Below are 17,107 nucleotides of genomic sequence, written 5' to 3' on the forward strand. Positions count from 1 at the left end.
ACCTGGTTGTCCTACCTAGCTGTAGACCCTCAGGCCCCTTGAAGTGATAGCCACTGCTGGGCGTCTCTGTAGAACCTCCTAGGTCAGTCCAAGACCTGTCAGGAGGCTGTCCATTCCCTGAACCCCATTCTGTGCTCGGGCTCGTGTGGGTTTCTGTACTTTCCCAAAACTCAGGTGTTCCCTGATTTGTGCTAGGGGTGTTGTAGTCGGGACTTGGCTCCTCGACTAGCTCTGTGTATGTTTGACCCCCTGTAGGATTTGGGGTAAGGTCAGGCCAACCTTGGGAATTGTGTGCCAGCTCTCTTGCGGGGAATGATTTGTTGGGATGCCCCCGGGTATCCTCCGTTACTGGAGTGCTGTGTGATGTGTGTGGAAAGTGAGTATGCCCCCGGGGTGACTCCCTGGCTGGAGTAGGCGTGAGTGCCTGTTGTGTGGGTAAGCTCCATGACTTCCTTTTCGGAGCAATTGCGGAATCTTGGGATGGGCCGTTTGTGGCTCCCTCAGTGGAGATGGGCAGTAGCTCTTGCCCTTCCCTTTGCTCCAAAGGGTCCCCCTCCCCCCCTGGAAAAGACCCAGGAGTCTCATCAGAAAAGTCCCGCCTAGAGCGGAGTTGGTCGATGTGCCGACGCAGGACACGACCGTTGTCCAGGGCTACCTCGTAGGAGAGAGGACCTGTGACCCTGGAAACAGAAGCGGGGACCCATGTATGACCAGGCCCGTAATTGCGAGCCCAAACCGGGGCACCCACAAGTAGTTGTCTAGGTGCCCTAGGATGTGAGGTAGATGAAGGCAGTCTGTCCGGATGCAACCGGTCAAGTCTAGTAGTAAGTTGGCGCCCCCAACGAAGTTCAGCTGGACTTCTCCCTGTAGAAGTGGACGGTGTGGTGCGATAAGAAAGGAGAAAGTCAGCCAACCTGTGATGCCAGTCCCCGTAGGTGAGTCTCTTCAAGGCGTCCTTTGCGATGCGCACCATGCGTTCAGCCATACCGTTGGTGGATGGGTGAAAAGGCGCAGACGTGGCATGACGAATCAGGTTTGCCTGTAAGAAAGCTTGGAATTCGGAGGAGGTGAATTGAGGGCCGTTGTCGGACACAATGACATCTGGCAGCCCGTGTGCAGCAAAAATCCCCCTCAGTACCTGAATAGTCTTTGCAGTGGTGGTGGATGAGACAGGCACAACCTCAAGCCATTTTGAATGGCTGTCAACAAGGACCAAGAAGAACTGGCCCTGAAAGGGCCCAGCGTAGTCAATGTGCACCCTAGACCATGGGGACTGTGTTTCCTCCCATCTATGCACAGGAGCTTGGGGCATCTCTGGGCGAGATCGTTGGCACAGGTGGCATGCGTGTACCTTAGCCTCAATACCTTTATCTAAACCAGGCCACCACAAGTGGCTTCGTGCAAGAGCCTTCATACGAACAATGCCAGGATGACCCTCGTGGAGGGATTCTAAGACCCTAGTCCTCATTGAGGTGGGAATGACAACTCTGTTTCCCCAAAGCAGACAACCCTGAGAAAGGGACAGTTCGTTCCTTTTGGACCAGAAACTCTGAAACTCAGGACTAGGGCAGTGCTCAGGCCACCCGGACAGGACCCAGGAGCGGACACGTGAAAGTGTGTGATCTGTACCTGTTTCAGCGGTAACATCCCTGGCACTAAGAGGGAGCTCGGGCAAGGCTTGGATTGATAGAATGTTGACAGCTGGCGCGGGGTCAGCTTCTACTACTGGCAGAGGCAACCTACTGAGGCCATCAGCATGGCCCATTTCTTTCCCAGGCTTGTGGATAATGAAAAATCATATGCAGACAAAAAAATAGACCACCTAAGCATTCTAGGGGAAATGATGTGGGGAGTCTGCTTACGTGTGGTAAACAGTCCCAGCAGAGGCTTATGGTCAGTGAAGACCGTGAAATGCCTGCCATATAGAAAATCGTGGAATTTTTTAATTCCAGCAACAACAGCCAGAGCCTCCCTGTCTATCTGAGCGTAGTTGCGCTCGGCAGAAGACAGTGTTCTGGAGTAGTATGCAATAGGAACCTGAGTTCCATCAGACCTGAGGTGACTCAGGACAGCTCCAACCCCGTAGGGGGACGCATCACAAGCGATGCACACAGGAAGAGACTCGTTGAAATGTGCAAGAACACTGTTAGAAGTGAGCAAGGCCTTGACTTCTTTAAAGCAAGCCTCATGTGCTTGTGACCACAGCCACACAGCTTGTTTGTCTAGTAGCCTGTGAAGAGGCTCAGCTACACTAGCTTTATGTGGAAGAAAAGAATTGTAGAAATTCAGGAGGCCTAAGAAGGCCTGAAGTTCGGCCTTAGACTTTGGCCTGGGTGCTTCTAAAATAGCAGTTAGTTTGGATTCAGCAGGATGAATCCCAGCAGCATCAATTTTGAATCCCAGAAATTCAGTAGAAGGCACCCCAATCTTGCATTTGTCTTTTCTGAGCTTGAGGCCTGATTTCCTGAATCTTAACAGGACAGCCCTAAGCCTTTCAGCTAGAATGTGTGTGGAGTCTCCTGCAATCAAGACATCGTCAAAGTAGGGGCAGACCCCTGGTATACCTCGTAGTGTGTTTTCCATTACGCTTTGGAAAATCCCAGGAGCGACATTCACTCCAAACTGTAGCCTTTTTACCTTAAAGGCTCCCCTGTGGGTCACAATGGTCTGAGCTATAGCAGCATCATCATCAACAGGCAGCTGTTGATATGCTTGAGCTAGGTCAAGCTTTGCAAAAACACACCCCCCTTGAGAGAGGCCAGGATGTGACTGACCACAGGAACAGGATAGGCATGTTGCTGCAATGCCTTATTGAGTGTGCATTTGTAATCAGCACAAATGCGAATGTCCCCATTTGCCTTTAGAGGCGTGACAATGGGGGTCTCCCACGGGCTGGAATCAACAGGTTCTAGGATTCCTGTTGGATTAGTTTGTCTAATTCAGTGTCAATCTTACTTTTTAAAGCAAAAGGGACCCTTCTTGCTTTAATCCTAATGGGAGTGACAGTGGGGTCTAGCTTTAAGGACACAGGTGGTCCTTTGAATGTGCCCAGCTGGGGGCTGAAAACATCTGCAAATTCTTTGCAGACTTCCTGTAGGTCGAGTGTTTGTAAGCTGTTGAGTCCTGTGACGTGTATCCCCAGGGCCTCAAACCAATCGAGTCCTATGAGACTCGTTCGTTCACCCCCTACTACTAATAAGTCTAGTGGACCTTCAAAACTCTTGTATTGCACGTTAAGGGTGGCCTCCCCCTTAACACACACTCTTGAGTTCTGAAAATCTGTTAATACAATATCAGAAGGCCTTAACTTGGCCTTAGTCCCACTACTGGAACAAATCTTCCTAAATGTATGCAATGAAATGATGGAAAGGGCAGACCCTGTGTCTAGTTCCATAGATAATGGAACCCCTTGTAGCTTCACGTTGAGTGACAGCTTTTTCTTCATGGGCTTGTGTGTGCCTGTCCTACAGATGCTTCTTCACGAAGCGCAAAAACCTACCCTATTCTGGCTGGGAAGTCTGGTACCCTTCAGGCGTTCTTCTTGGGGTTGTGCCTTTCGTCGGCCCAGACACACAGCTGCAATGTGCCCTTGTTTGCCGCATGCCCGGCAGGTAGCGGAGCGGAACTTGCAGTCGGTTCTCCTATGGCGACCTCCACAGCCGATGCACTTGAGCGGAGCCGAAGAGCTTCCCTTCTGGTTTTCTTCCTTCGCGGGGTGTAGACGGTCGACTTCCTCGTCTGGATCCTCCTCGGAGTTTCGTTGGACGTCTTCCTGGTGCACGGACGCACCCTCTGCACTGCTTCTGATCGGCCGCATGTTCTTGACGGCGCCGCTTGCTGCTTCTTCTGCGGTGACTTCCCTTAAGGCATCTTGGAAAGATAATTCTTCCTTAGCGAAAAGTCTCTGTTGTAGCTCTCGATGCCTTAACCCGCACACGAATCGGTCCCTCAGTCGTTCCTCGAGGTCCTTGAACTCGCAGGGCTTGGCGGCCTTCCGTAACGCGGCGATGTATTCCTTGGCTGACTCACCGGACCGTTGATCCCTCTGTTCGAAGGTGTGGCGCCATGAGATAATGGACACCTTGGGGTGGAAGTGCTCCTTCAGCAGCTTCTTCAGGTCTGCGTAGCTTACAGACTCTACTGGGACAGGTGCTGCAAGGTTTTCTGCGATTTCGAAGGCGTCTTGGCCGCAAACGCAAAGCAGGGTGGCAGCCTTCAAGCTATCTTCCCTCACTTGGTTTGCCTTGAAGTAGTTCTCCATTCTGGATACATAGGACTCCCATCGCTCTGGATGTGAGACGTCGAATTCCGAAAGCCTTCCGATTTTCGCCATCTTCGGATCTTCAGGAGACGGGTCTATCAGCCAGCCTACCCCCGAATGCGCACCGGATTGGCGGGCAGCTGCCGAGTCGACGCCGTTCCTCTTCCGCCGCTCAGGACTCCTTGGGTAAGCTTACACTTCTTCCTGTCCAGGTAGTGCAAGGCATCCCATCCTCGTCGCCAGTGTTGAGTCCGTGGCGGGAAACAGACACGAGAAGCAGCTGGAGTTCTCAGTTTCTTTTTATTCAGCGTTCAGCTTACAGAAGATGGCTTCAGCCTCGCCCAAACGCCTCGCAGCCTCTTATATAGGCAACTCCCGGGTAAATGGGTTACTTTTCCCGCACCAGCACCCGCGCATGCGCACGGCGCTGGCGACAGCCTGTCTGGTCCCGGGCAGCTTTGCACCTGCCCGGGACTGCCTGCAAACGCCCGAGCCGTTTGCAAGGCTCGGGACATAACAGAAATGTATTCAGAAAATAAGTATCATATAAATGTGCTGGAGCTATGAAGCACCATATTCCATAATCACCATCCCAGAAAAGGAACACTTGGGATTGGTTTATAATTGTACATATCTCCTGAAGAATTTCTATCAGGGCCCACTTCAAAACCTCATCCTAAGAAAGCAGAACTCATGGAAGCAGTTTCTTCCAAAAGGAACTTTTATTAGGAGAAGCTGATAGCAGGCATAATAGACAGGATCTGAGGGTTTCCTGTTCAGATCAATAGGTTAAAAGTGTCCCAAGAAAACCCCACCTCAATAGTTCATCTGGTCAGTTCAATGGGCTAATCCCGGGGTGTTAAGTCCGTTGTGGGAAAGAACTGATAATGCTGGTCTTTCCCAGGCTCGCAGTGTTGGGTCTTCACACCTTCCCTTCCAAAAGCGGAGATAAACCAGTTGCCCAGAGGTGCATTCCTTTCTCCTCCCCCCTTCGAGCTGACATCAAGGAGAAAGACATTTCAAAGAGCGTGTATGCAGAGACAGCAAAAGTGTTACATTGTAACAATAGAGAAAACAAAGAAACAGATCGCAGTGTTTGCCCCCTTCCCTCCAGGAGCATGGCAAAACTAGTAATTGAATGCTTTGTCCACAATAGGAATTCACTATCACAGCATCTCCAAGAAATGGTCATGTAACCTCTGTTTAATACTTGCAGCAAAGACAATCTACAAGGCAGCCCTTCAGATACTTGAAGAGAACTATTGTGTTTCAGCAGAGCCATTGTGTTCAAACTAATCATACTCAATGCCTCCAAATATTCCTCATAAGTTTTTCCTTCCAGACCTTTATAAATTTGGCTATTCTCCTTTGGATATGTTTCAGATTCCCAATGTCTTTCTTAAATATGATGGCTAGAACTGGACATGGAATTGAAATATATCATTGGGTATCATCAGTGTATCTTGCAAAAGTTGCTTGCAGTGAGGAACTGTTTAATTCATTTACTAACTGTCATATCCAGGCATTACAATGTTCCTCCAAATTATCTTTGAATGGCTATAATTCTGAGAAAATCGACAATTGAAGTTTTAGACCCAATAATCTAAAATGATTGGGTTTAGCTGGGCCTTTCTAATCCTGATATTTTCACAACTGTTTACTATTGGGGCCTCTTCCCTAAACAATTTTGAATGGCAATGAAATCTTATAAAACAATTATACTATAAATAGATCGTTCTGAAGATTTTCTTAGCTAAATGCAGTAACTGCTGATGATAGAATTTCATGCTCACTTAGGATCCTCCTTTATGGTATTCTGTCACAATCCATTGCCTTTTCAAATAAATTATGTCAGTGACAGCAGATTATGAAGGTAGCAATGACATCTATAGGTCACACTTTTATTTAGAGGGCAAAGGCTGTGATGGGGAGAATGTATTAAAAGTAGGGTCATCTATGATAATTAGTTACATAGGAAAGATTTCTAATTATGCTGAAGGCATTAAGACATTCTGAAAAATGAGTTCCCTGTTCTTTTCCTTTGGTCCTTCCAGAAAGAGATGCCAAGGATAGCTTGTCTTTGCCTTGCAGCAACATCAAGATAATTAAAAGAAGGGACTGAATTATCATTTGGATTTGCCTCCTGCTCAAAGATAAATGAAATGTGAGGATAAATAGTAGCTTATTTTCAAAAATTCATTTATCTTCAGAATTATTTGTATTAGCAACACTTGTATCATCTAGTTTCCTTTTCAGAATTCAATTTGAGCCTCTTTCCAAGGTATTGAATTCATAGCTTTTACCTGCAAATCATGTGCTTTAGTTTTTGTGGAACTGATATATTCCAAATGCTGTCTTACATCTATGGAATATAAGGGTTTGCTCACAAATTGTCACTCAACCGAAATCAAAGCTCCCTTCCTTTTAATAGTGGAGAAACTCTAAAAGGCTCTGGATGCAGCATCTTCCTTTGTGCATCATGACAACTGGCTGAATGCTCAGAGGGACCATTTCCAGAATACATCTTCTATCTGCTTTGGAGAAAGCTGCAACTGGAATGAATGGGATTTTTCTTTCCAGTTGGGACCCTAGTGGTAGGCGGGTCTAGGATAACTCGCTACAGCTGCCTCACCAGGACCACACTGCTGGAGTCCCCCCACCCTGGATGTCCTGCCCTTGCACCTTGCCATGGGACTACTCACCCTGGCCCACTTGCTAAGTGGGACAATTGGCCATGCAGACAATTCGCCAAATGCCAGAGGCAAGGGAGAACTTCCTCCTCCTTTCTCTCCCTCCTCTGAAAAGTTTATCTCTCGCCCTTTCTCATTAGCACAAAGGGGGAAGAGGCAGCATGTTGTTGTCCCTCATTTCTTGCCCAAATGTGTACAGAAATAGAATATTCTTCTCTAAGGGGAAGGAGGTCTCTACAGGGCTGCTGGTGTTGCCCTCCTGAGAGGAGGGCACAGTGATTGGTTGGCAGCCATGCCACAAATGGGGATTGATCATCCCCCAAACCCCACCACTGTCAAAAGAGGAGGAGGAATGGGGAGAAGAGGGAAATTGGCTGAGCCAACCAGGCATCGAAGCCCCACTGAAAAAAGTGGAGTCTCTTTGCGAGTCTGTCTAGCCCACATTAGCCTTTCCACAGGGCGCTGCAGCTGATCTGAGGCATAGAGAGCACGGCTGACAGGTGAGCGCATAGCAGATGTGCACACAGACTCCTCTGTTTTCAGCGGCGCTTCTGATCAGCTGCAGCAACCCTAACCCCATCGCTGTCAAATGAAAAAAGCGGAGTCTGTGTGCGCTGCTGCCTTGCTGGTATCAGCCAGGCTCTCTATGGCATGCTGCAGCAGATCAGAAGCGCTTTTTTCAGCGGGGCTTCAATCCCCATTTGTGGCATGGCCGCCAACCAATCACTGTACCCTCATCTCAGGAGGGCAACACCAGCAGCCAATGCCGCAGCAGGAAAAGCGGAAGGCAACGCCACCCACCAGAGCCGTGTGGTGGCTCAGTAACTACACTTCTCCTCAGCTCCAGAAAGCTTGTGCAATGAAAACTTGATGGTGAGGGTCATGGGGCATTCACTGAGGGAGCTGCTACTGGTAACAGAGCTGGGAGAAATGGGCCTCAAGCAGCCATGATTTCCCCTCCCCAGCCAGCCAGCCACCATCCCCTGACCTACTCCTTGCCTGGCCGACCGACTGGCACAAAACCTCACTACTCTTCTCCTTGGCAGTGGCAACCTAATGGACCTGAGCAAGCTGCTGGTGGTGCCAGCCCAAGGCACAGGGGGGAGGGGGAGGATTTTCGCTGCCAGACTCTTTAACTTCTTAAAAGTTTACTTGATGTAGAATGTATATCCTTCCCTTTCTGCATTAAATTAAATAGTCTGGTAGTGAAAATCCAATAACGGGGGAAAAAAATCCTAGTCTCATGCACAGGGAATCTGCACCACCTGCCTCCCCTTCCCCCCTGTGCCTCAGGTCGACGCTGCCAGCAGCTCGCGCAGGTCCATTAGGCTGCCACCGCCACCTGGCCACCTGGCCTGCCTAGCACAAAGGAGGCAAACGGCCAGCTAGCAAGCTTCGTGTAGAGGTGGGAGAACACGCCCATGCCCAGCAAGTCAAAGCCACTCTGAGCGGGGAAAGCTGGATCCCCATTGGTGCCATGGCCCTCCAGTCCCAGCCAGGATTGCATGCCTTCCCCCATCTCTGCTGGGCCTGGGTGGCCATGACACTGATGGGTATCCAGCTTTCCTGCTCAGGGTGGCCTTTTGCCTGCTGGGCGTGGGCGTGCACCTCTATGCAGGGCTTGCTAGCCAGCTGCTTCACCTTTGTGCTGGGCGGGGCTGCCGCTCTGGGTGGGGCTGCCACTCTGGGTGGCGGTGACCAAATGGACCTGTGTGAGCTGCTGACAGCAGCAGCTGCGTGTGTGCCCACAGAAATAGCTTTGTGGTGCTGCCTGTGGCACGTGTGCCATAGGTTCACCACCACGGGCCTGGAGTGTAGCTTACAAATTTCCCCCAAAACAAAATTTTAATGTGATAGAAGGAAAACATTGTATCAAAAGCATCATGTTAACTGAACTTATTTTGTTTTGTAGTATTTTGCTTTGTTTTACAGTAATTAAGTTTCTTCCTTAACAAGATGGCGGTGCGTGGATCGGCTGCGATTGCATTAGCTCTTGAAGATGAAATGTTTTTGGAGGGATATAGGCCTCATGGTCAGGAAGGTTTTAATGTATTTGAGCAAGGTAGTGAGACTAAGCTAACATATGACCAACAATATTTGCTGGCATGGCGAGTTTTTAGCTGACCAACTGGCCACTGTTCTCACAGACATCCTCAATATCTCATTGCATCAGGCCATGGTTCCATCATGTTTTAAGACTGCAATTATTGTACCACATGCCTTAATGATTACCATCCAGTTACTTCCATTATGATGAAATGTTTTGAGAAACTGGTAAAGGACTATATGGTTTCATGTCTTCCCCCTACATTTGACTCATTACAGTTTGCCTATTGAAAGAACCATTGTGTAGAAGATGCACTTTCCTGCATGCTTCATCTTAGCTTGGCACACCTGGAGGGGAAGAATACTCATGTGTGAATGCTGTTTGTTGACTTTAGTTCAGCATTCAACACAATCATTCTTCAGCATCTGGTGAACAAATTGGGCCTATTAGGTTTTAATACTCTTTTATATAATTGGATACTTGATTTCCTTATTGAAAGGCTCCAGTTTGTGCGAGTTGGAAAGAAAGTTTCCAGGTCCATCTCCTTGAGTACAGGTTACCCACAGGTTCTCCTACTTGAGTCTCTTCTTAAAAGCCTCCAGTGATGGAGCACACAGTATTTCTTTTTTTAAAAAATAAAATTTTATTATTTTTTTCCATAAATACAATAATAATTTTTCAACCAACGTGCTGTCTGAGTTTAAATTCGCTAATACAGTGCTTTTTTTGTAAAAAAAAAAAAAAAAAAAGGTGCCAGAACTCACACATGTTATACAACCCGCCTTGCCTACCCTACAAGGTTCCATCCAAAAAAGGTGCCGGAACTCCATTCTGAGCATTCTATGACAAAAAAAGCCCTGCTAATATATATTTAATTCCTAATCCTTTATTCTTTCCTCTAGCCATCGATATAATAAGTCCCAAGTTTGATAATATTCTGTTTCTTCTTTTTCCTTCAGTCTCATAGTCAATTTGTCCTTCTCTGTGCACTCTAGTATTTTTTAAATTATTTCTTCATCTGATGGTATTCCTTCATTTTTCCAATATTGTGCAAATATAATTCTTGCTGCTGTTGTGATGTACAAAATCAAATATAGGCTTTGTTTGTTAGTCTTTTCTGGCATTATACCTAATAAAAAAAGTTCAGGTTTAAAATCTACATGTTGTCCCAACATCTTTTCTAACCAAATATGTATCTTTTTCCAATAATTCTTTACTTTATCACATGTCCACCAAACATGATAATACGTGCCTGGCTTATGTTTACATTTCCAACATCTATCTGGCCTATTTTTAAACACTTTTGCTAATCTTGCTAATCTTTGCTTTGTATAAATTTTCTTTATAAGAAGTTGTCAGTTTATAATTTCTTTCCCATAAATTTTGCCATTTTTCTAATTCTATATTATATCCAAACTTTTTTGCCCATCTTATTATTGTTTCTTTAATTTGTTTGCTTTCCATTTCCAAAGTTAATAAAAAGTTATACATTTTCTTAATTAATTTCTGATCTGAATTTAACTAAGTCTTATCAAATGCCGTTTGTTCTTTATAAAATCCATACAGTTTAACATCTTTCTCATATCTAGTTTGCATTTGTAAAGGTGCCCACCATGACAAGTTGATGCCCTGGTTTTCCATTTCTTGTTTAGATTTAAAATTCCCTTCAGAATTTAGAATATCTCTATATGTCCAGATTTTTTCAAAGTCCACCAAATTTGGGTGTACAAATGCTTCCATAGTTGACAGCCACCCTGGAATTTTCAAGTATAGTTTACTTTTTATTTTCCCCATATTATTAATAATGCATTTCTTATATAATGATTTTGGAAATATTTACAAATTTTATTTTTCCCATACCATAAAAAGGCATGCCACCCCAATTGTAAATCATGCCCCTCCAGATAGAACAACCTTTTATTTCTAAGAGTTATCCATTCTTTTACCCATGTTAATACGGATGCTTGATAGTACAAAACCCATTCCGGTAAACCAAATCCTCCATTTTCCTTAGTGTCTTGTAACGTTTTCATCTTAATTCTAGCTTTCTTTCCTTGCCAAACAAATTTCAAAATTAGTGAATTTAAATCTTGAAAAAAAAAATTCTCAAGTTTTATGGATATTGTTTGAAATAGAAATAAGATTTTCGGCAATACATTCATTTTTACTGTGGCAATTCTTCCTAGTATTGACAGTTGCAAATTTTTCCATTTTTCCAAAACCAGTTTTATTTGAGTCAATAATTTTATGTAATTATCTTCTTTTATCGTTGAACATCTTGCTGTTACATATATACCCAAATATTTAACCTTTTTAACTATCAGTAATTGTTTTTTCTGATATTTGTTTTTTCTTGTTGTTTATCTGTAAGGTTTTTAGCTATTACTTTGGGTTTTTTCTCTGTTTATTTTCAATCCTGCCATTTCTCCATATTGTTCTACCTTTCCCAGTAATTTAGGAATCATCTCCAAAGGTTCTTCTAAGATCAATACCAAATCATCAGCAAATGCTTGTAATTTATATGTTTCGCCTTTTATTTCCAGTTCTTTAATTTCTATATCTTGTCTAATATTTCTATTTAAAACTTCCAGAGTAAAAATAAATAACCATGGAGATAATGGACATCCTTACCTTGTACCTTTTCTTATCTCAAAGTTCTCAGTATAATTCCATTCACGATCACTTTCGCTGTTTGTTTATTGTATATTGTTTTTATCATATTTATAAAGTTCTGTCCAAAGTCCATTATTTGTAATTGTTGAGTCATAAATTGTCAGGAAACATTATCAAATGCCTTTTGGGCATCTAGGAACATTAGTGCCAGTTGTTTCCCTGGATGTAGTTCATAATATTCTAATACGTCCATTATCACCCTTAAGTTGTTTTTAATTTGTCTCTTTGTAAAAACAACCATTTTGGTATGGATGTATAAATTCACTTAGGTATTTTTTTAGTCTCTCTGTCATTACTGAAGTAAAAATTTTATAATCCACATTCAGTAATGATATCAGTCTATAATTTTTTATCTGTGTCAAATCTGAATCTTCTTTTGGTATTAAAGTTATATTTCCTTCCATCCATGTGGTTTGGAGTTTAGCCTCCAACAAAAGTTCATTACAATGTCTTTCAATGGTTCAGTTAGTATATCTTGAAGGGTTTTATATAACTCCACCAGTAGTCCATCTTGCCCCAGTGTTTTCTTGGGGTTTTTTGCCTTCTTACGGCCTCTGTTTTTTCCATCATTGTGATTTTTTCCCCTCTAACATAATCTTAAATGTTTCTGGAATTATTTTCTTCTAGATATTGGATCATTCTCTCTCTTGGGGTTTCTTCTATATTATACAGTTTATTGTAATATTCCTTAATTATCTTTTTTATTTCTTCATTTTTAAATTGTAGACAACCTTTTTCATCTACTAATTTGTATATCATTTTCTTCTCCTTCTGTTTTTTTAAGTTTATAAGCTAACCATCTTCCTGGTTTATTTGCATTTTCAAAGAAATTTTGTTTTGCTCTTTTTATCTGCTGTGCCAATTTTTCTGAATTCAACAGATTTAGTTTGTGTTTTATTATTTCCATTTCTTTTTTCAAAGTCTTTTTCTGTGGGGTTTTTTTTGCAGTTCTGATTCTAACTTTCCAAATTTTTCTTTTAATAGTACATATTGCTGTCTTTTCTGTTTGTTTTTCTTTGCCATGTATGTTATAGCTATACCTCTAAAATATGCTTTGGCTGTTTCCCATACATTTTGTAATGTTGTACCTTCTTTTTTGTTTTCTCTAAAGAAAAGCTCCATTTCTTTTTTGGCTAATTCTATAAATTCTCTTTCTTTTAATATAGATTGATTCAAAGTCCATCTTGGTCTTTTTTGTATTCCTCTCCATGTCACTTTAAAGGGTTGTGGTCTTCCCATGTACCTGGTTCTATCTCAATTTCCTGTATATTCATCCTCAATTCAGATGTCATCCAAATCATATCAATTCTTGACCAGGATTTTTGACTATTTGAATAAAAAATATATTGTATGTTAGAATATTCATGAACAGGAAGAGTCATATGGTAACTCAGTCAGCCAATGTGAGGAAAGTGCTACTGAGTCTGTGCAAAAAGAGTATTGAGTTAGGAGCTGGATTTCCAGTCTCATGTCTGTCTTTGGTTTGTCTCTGTAAGAAGTCTTCAATTAAGCTATGTTGCTGTAAAGAAGAATGGTATTGTAAATATTTTTATATAAATATAAAGTTATTTGAATCAGCTAAATGCAGTCAACTGTAAGAGCTTCTGATTTATTTTTCACCAATTAGAGAAATTAAAATTCTCTAACAGGTTATGGGCCCAGAGCTTACTAAGGACTGCATTGTAATTTAAAGCTGGAAGAAATTGCCTATGTTTAGAAAGTATAAGAACAAGGCAGAATTAGCAGAATGGCTGCAATGGAATTTAAAGAAAGCTGTGTGGCTCGTTTGGGCCAGAAGAATTACATTGTGTGGGCTGCAAAAATGGAATGTTTGCTGAAAGCAAAAGAGCTATGGTATATTGTTGAAAATCCACCACAAGTATTTGCAGCTGCAGATCAGAAAAGCCATGATAGAGCCCTACCTTATCTTGAATTTAGATGATGACCAATTTCTAAATGTTGCAAATTTAAAGACTGCAAAGGCGATATGGTTGAAATTGAGAGCTGTGCACGTGAATGTTTCTGCTTGCAACATTGTGCAATTGTCAAGAAAACTTTACAGAGCCTGTTTGCAACAAGGTGAATCTGTGGAAAGCATTTAAATAAAATGCAAAGTTTATTTTTGGACTTAGAACAACATGGGATTAAATTCCCTGAGTCCCAGAAGGTTTTATTGGTGTTGAACAGTTTAGATAAAACCTGGGACACAGTTTCTGCAATATTTGAGTGCAAAGAAGAACAAGACTTAAAGTTTGAGGCTTTAAAGGCATGTTTGCTTAATGAAGAAGAAAAACGCCATTTTAGAAGCAGCCACAGGAGGAGAAATTCCTGAGGAGGGGGTCCAGACTGCAAGTCTCCAGAGGAGAAGAAACAAGCAGATCAGACCCGGACCAAATTGCAACAAAAGAGAGATTTTGCAAGCAGAGAGCTTCTTGTTACATTTGTGGAGCCAGCACACATTTGCAAAGGAACTGTTTGCAAAGGAACAATTTGCAGCAAAGGACATTTGTGCATGCAAAAAGGACTACTTTGAAAAAGGAACATTTTGGTGCTGCAAAAGTTTGCAATAGTAACAACAGAGACAAGTGGCTAATTGATAGTGGTGCAAGTCAAACAATTGTTAATAACTCTGAATTATTTTGCAGGTTTGTTCCAGTAGCACAAGAAGCTGTGGCTTTGGCAGATGGCCAGAAAGCAAAAGTCATTGGAAGAGGCGATGTAAAAATTCCATATTTGGAATCAAAGTTTACCAATGTACTTTGTGTACCTGAGATGGAACATAATTTGTTAAGTGTGTCTAATTTAGACAAACAAGGTTTTGAGGTCATTTTTGTAAATGGGAAATGTCTCATCAAAAGGAATGGGAATATTTGTGCAGAAGGCATAAAGGAAGATAATCTATATGTATTGCAGGGACAAAAGGTTCAATGTTCTCATAGATTTAAGAATGTTGCAGAGCATGATTCATGTGTTCATCTTCTGCATAGAAGACTTGGCCATGCAAGCTTTAAAGTTTTGCAGCAAATGCAAGATTTTGCAGAAGGGCTAAATTTGAAGGGATGCAAAACATATTTGGACTGTGCAGTATGCAAAGCATCGAAGTCAAAGGCATTCTCAGTTAGTAAATATAGTACAAGATAAACAAAAAGAGTTCTAGAGCTGGTCCATGCAGATCTGGTGGGACCTATGCAAGCCAGTTTGGGAGGAGCAAAATATGCACTGGTAATTGTTGATGATTTTAGCAGGTATTCATTTTGCTATTTGCTTAGAGCAAAGACAGAGGTGCTACAACAATTCAAACAGTGGGTACGTTTTGTAGAGAGAAGGTATAGACAACAAGTGTGTCAGTTGCAAACTGACAGAGGTACTGAATTTATGTCAACTAAATTCCAACAATGGTTGGGGCAGTTGGGGATAAGACACAGACGTACAAATCCTTACACAACAGCAGAGAATGGTGTAGCTGAAAGAAGGAATGGAGTTTTGCAAACAATGAAAGATTCATTATTGGAGGATTCTGGTCTGAGCAGGTCATATTGGGGAGAAGCCATATTGATTGCCAATTATATAGTTAACAGGCTGTGGAGTTCCTCCATTAATAATACTCCATATGCCATTCTATATGGGAGAAAGCCATCACTGGCACATTTGAGAATTTTTGGAAGTACTGCATAGGTACATATTCCAAAAGCAATCAGAAGAAAGGGACAGCAAAAGGCAAGAAAGCTCAGGTTTGTGGGCTATGAGCCAGGGTCAAAAGGATATCGCTTTAGCGATGGAAGTAAAAGAATTATAATTTCAAGGTCTGCTAATTTTGCAGAACAAAATTGGGACAGAATTAATGCAAATTCTGGGTATGCCTCACTTAATGACGGTGATCTGTTTAGTGACAATAATTCATCTAATGATGAAAAAATCATTATTGAAGATGTCAATGTTCAGGGAGGAGAGGCTGAACAAGACATGAAACCAGAAAAACTTGAGACACAGGAGCAGTTAATACCACGTAGGTCAGAGCGATGTAATAAAGGAATTCCGCCTGACAGGTATTCTACCAGCAAAGTAAAGGTTTGCAATGTGTGGTATGAGCCAAGAAGTTATAAAGAGGTGTTGGCATTACCAAAAGCTGAACAAGAAAAATGGAAGGAGGCCATGGATAAAGAGATGAAATCCATGAGAGACCATGAAGTATTTAAATCAGTGACTTTGCCACAGGGAACCAAAGCTGTGGGTTGTAAGTGGGTATATAAGAAAAAGGTATTGCCAAATAATGATATACAGTATAAGGCCAGGTTAGTGGCACAAGGTTTTTCACAATTAAAGAATGTGCACTACGATGAAGTATTTGCGCCAACTGTGAAAAGTGAGAGTATAAGATTAGCACTGGCGTTGGCAGCGGCATATAAGCATAAAATCTGGCACTTTGATATCACAACTGCATTCCTCAATGCTGAGTTAGAGGAAGAAATTTATATGATCCAAGCACCAGGATATGAAATTGCAAAACCTAACATCGTATATAAATTAAACAAGGCTATTTATGGGCTGAAGCAGTCAGCCAGAAACTGGAATATCTGTTTAGATACTGCTTTAAAGGATCTTGGATTTAAAAGTTGCAAAGCTGATAACTGTATATATACTGGACAGTTACAAGGAGGGAATTGTCTACTGTTATCATTTGTGGATGATCTTTGCTTCATCGCAAAGGATGCATCACAAGTCAAAGAATTTGCTGATAAATTAGGAAAGAAATTTGAATTAAAGAATTTGGGAGAAATAAAAAATTATCTCGGTGTAGAGATACAGAAAAATGAAAAAGGTGGTTATATTCTCAGTCAAAGGAGAAAAATTGAGCAGTTATTGGAGAAATATAATATGAAAGATTGCAATACTGCTCCCACACCCATGAGTGCAGATTTTTATAATAGTTTAAGTGCGGACAAAGGTGAAACCTGTGATCAAGAGATATATCACTCAGCAATAGGGAGTTTGTTATATCTATCACAGTGGTCCAGACCAGACATAGCTTGCGCAGTAAGCATTTTGAGTCGTTTTACTGCTGCACCTACAAAGTTACATTGGATGGGTGTAAAAAGGGTTCTCAGATATTTAAAGGGAACTATAAATTTGGGTCTTCAAATACAGATTACTGAGGAATTGAAATTAAAGTGTTATGTCGATAGTGACTATGCAAATGACATAAACACAAGGAAATGAAATTCTGGGATTATAATATTGTTTGGAGGGACTCTGATTGGATGGAAGTCCAGAAAACAAACAACTGTTGATATTTCAACAGCGGAAGCAGAGTTTATTGCCTTATCTGAATTGTGTTCTGAAGTTACATGGTATGTACAGTTGTTGCAAGATTTAAATATTAATGTAAAAGAATCTGTAAAGGTATTTGAAGACAATGCTGCCTGTATAAAAATGGCA

General features: G+C 42.2%; 1 protein-coding gene across 1 annotated transcript; it reads right to left on the bottom strand.

Annotated features, from left to right (window-relative positions):
- Positions 1-610: 610 nt before the first annotated feature.
- On the bottom strand, positions 611-1,504 carry LOC120300394 (uncharacterized protein K02A2.6-like; the record flags this gene model as incomplete). Its single annotated transcript, XM_039326343.1, has 2 exons — positions 611-914; positions 1,017-1,504. Coding segments are annotated over 2 exons (792 nt in total), but the record flags the coding sequence as incomplete, so codon positions are not given.
- Between the last annotated feature and the right edge of the window lie 15,603 nt (positions 1,505-17,107).

The sequence above is a fragment of the Crotalus tigris genome, unplaced genomic scaffold (assembly GCF_016545835.1).
Source record: "Crotalus tigris isolate CLP2741 ecotype Arizona unplaced genomic scaffold, ASM1654583v1 scf7180000024340.7048381, whole genome shotgun sequence".
In the NCBI taxonomy this organism is placed as follows: domain Eukaryota; kingdom Metazoa; phylum Chordata; class Lepidosauria; order Squamata; family Viperidae; genus Crotalus; species Crotalus tigris.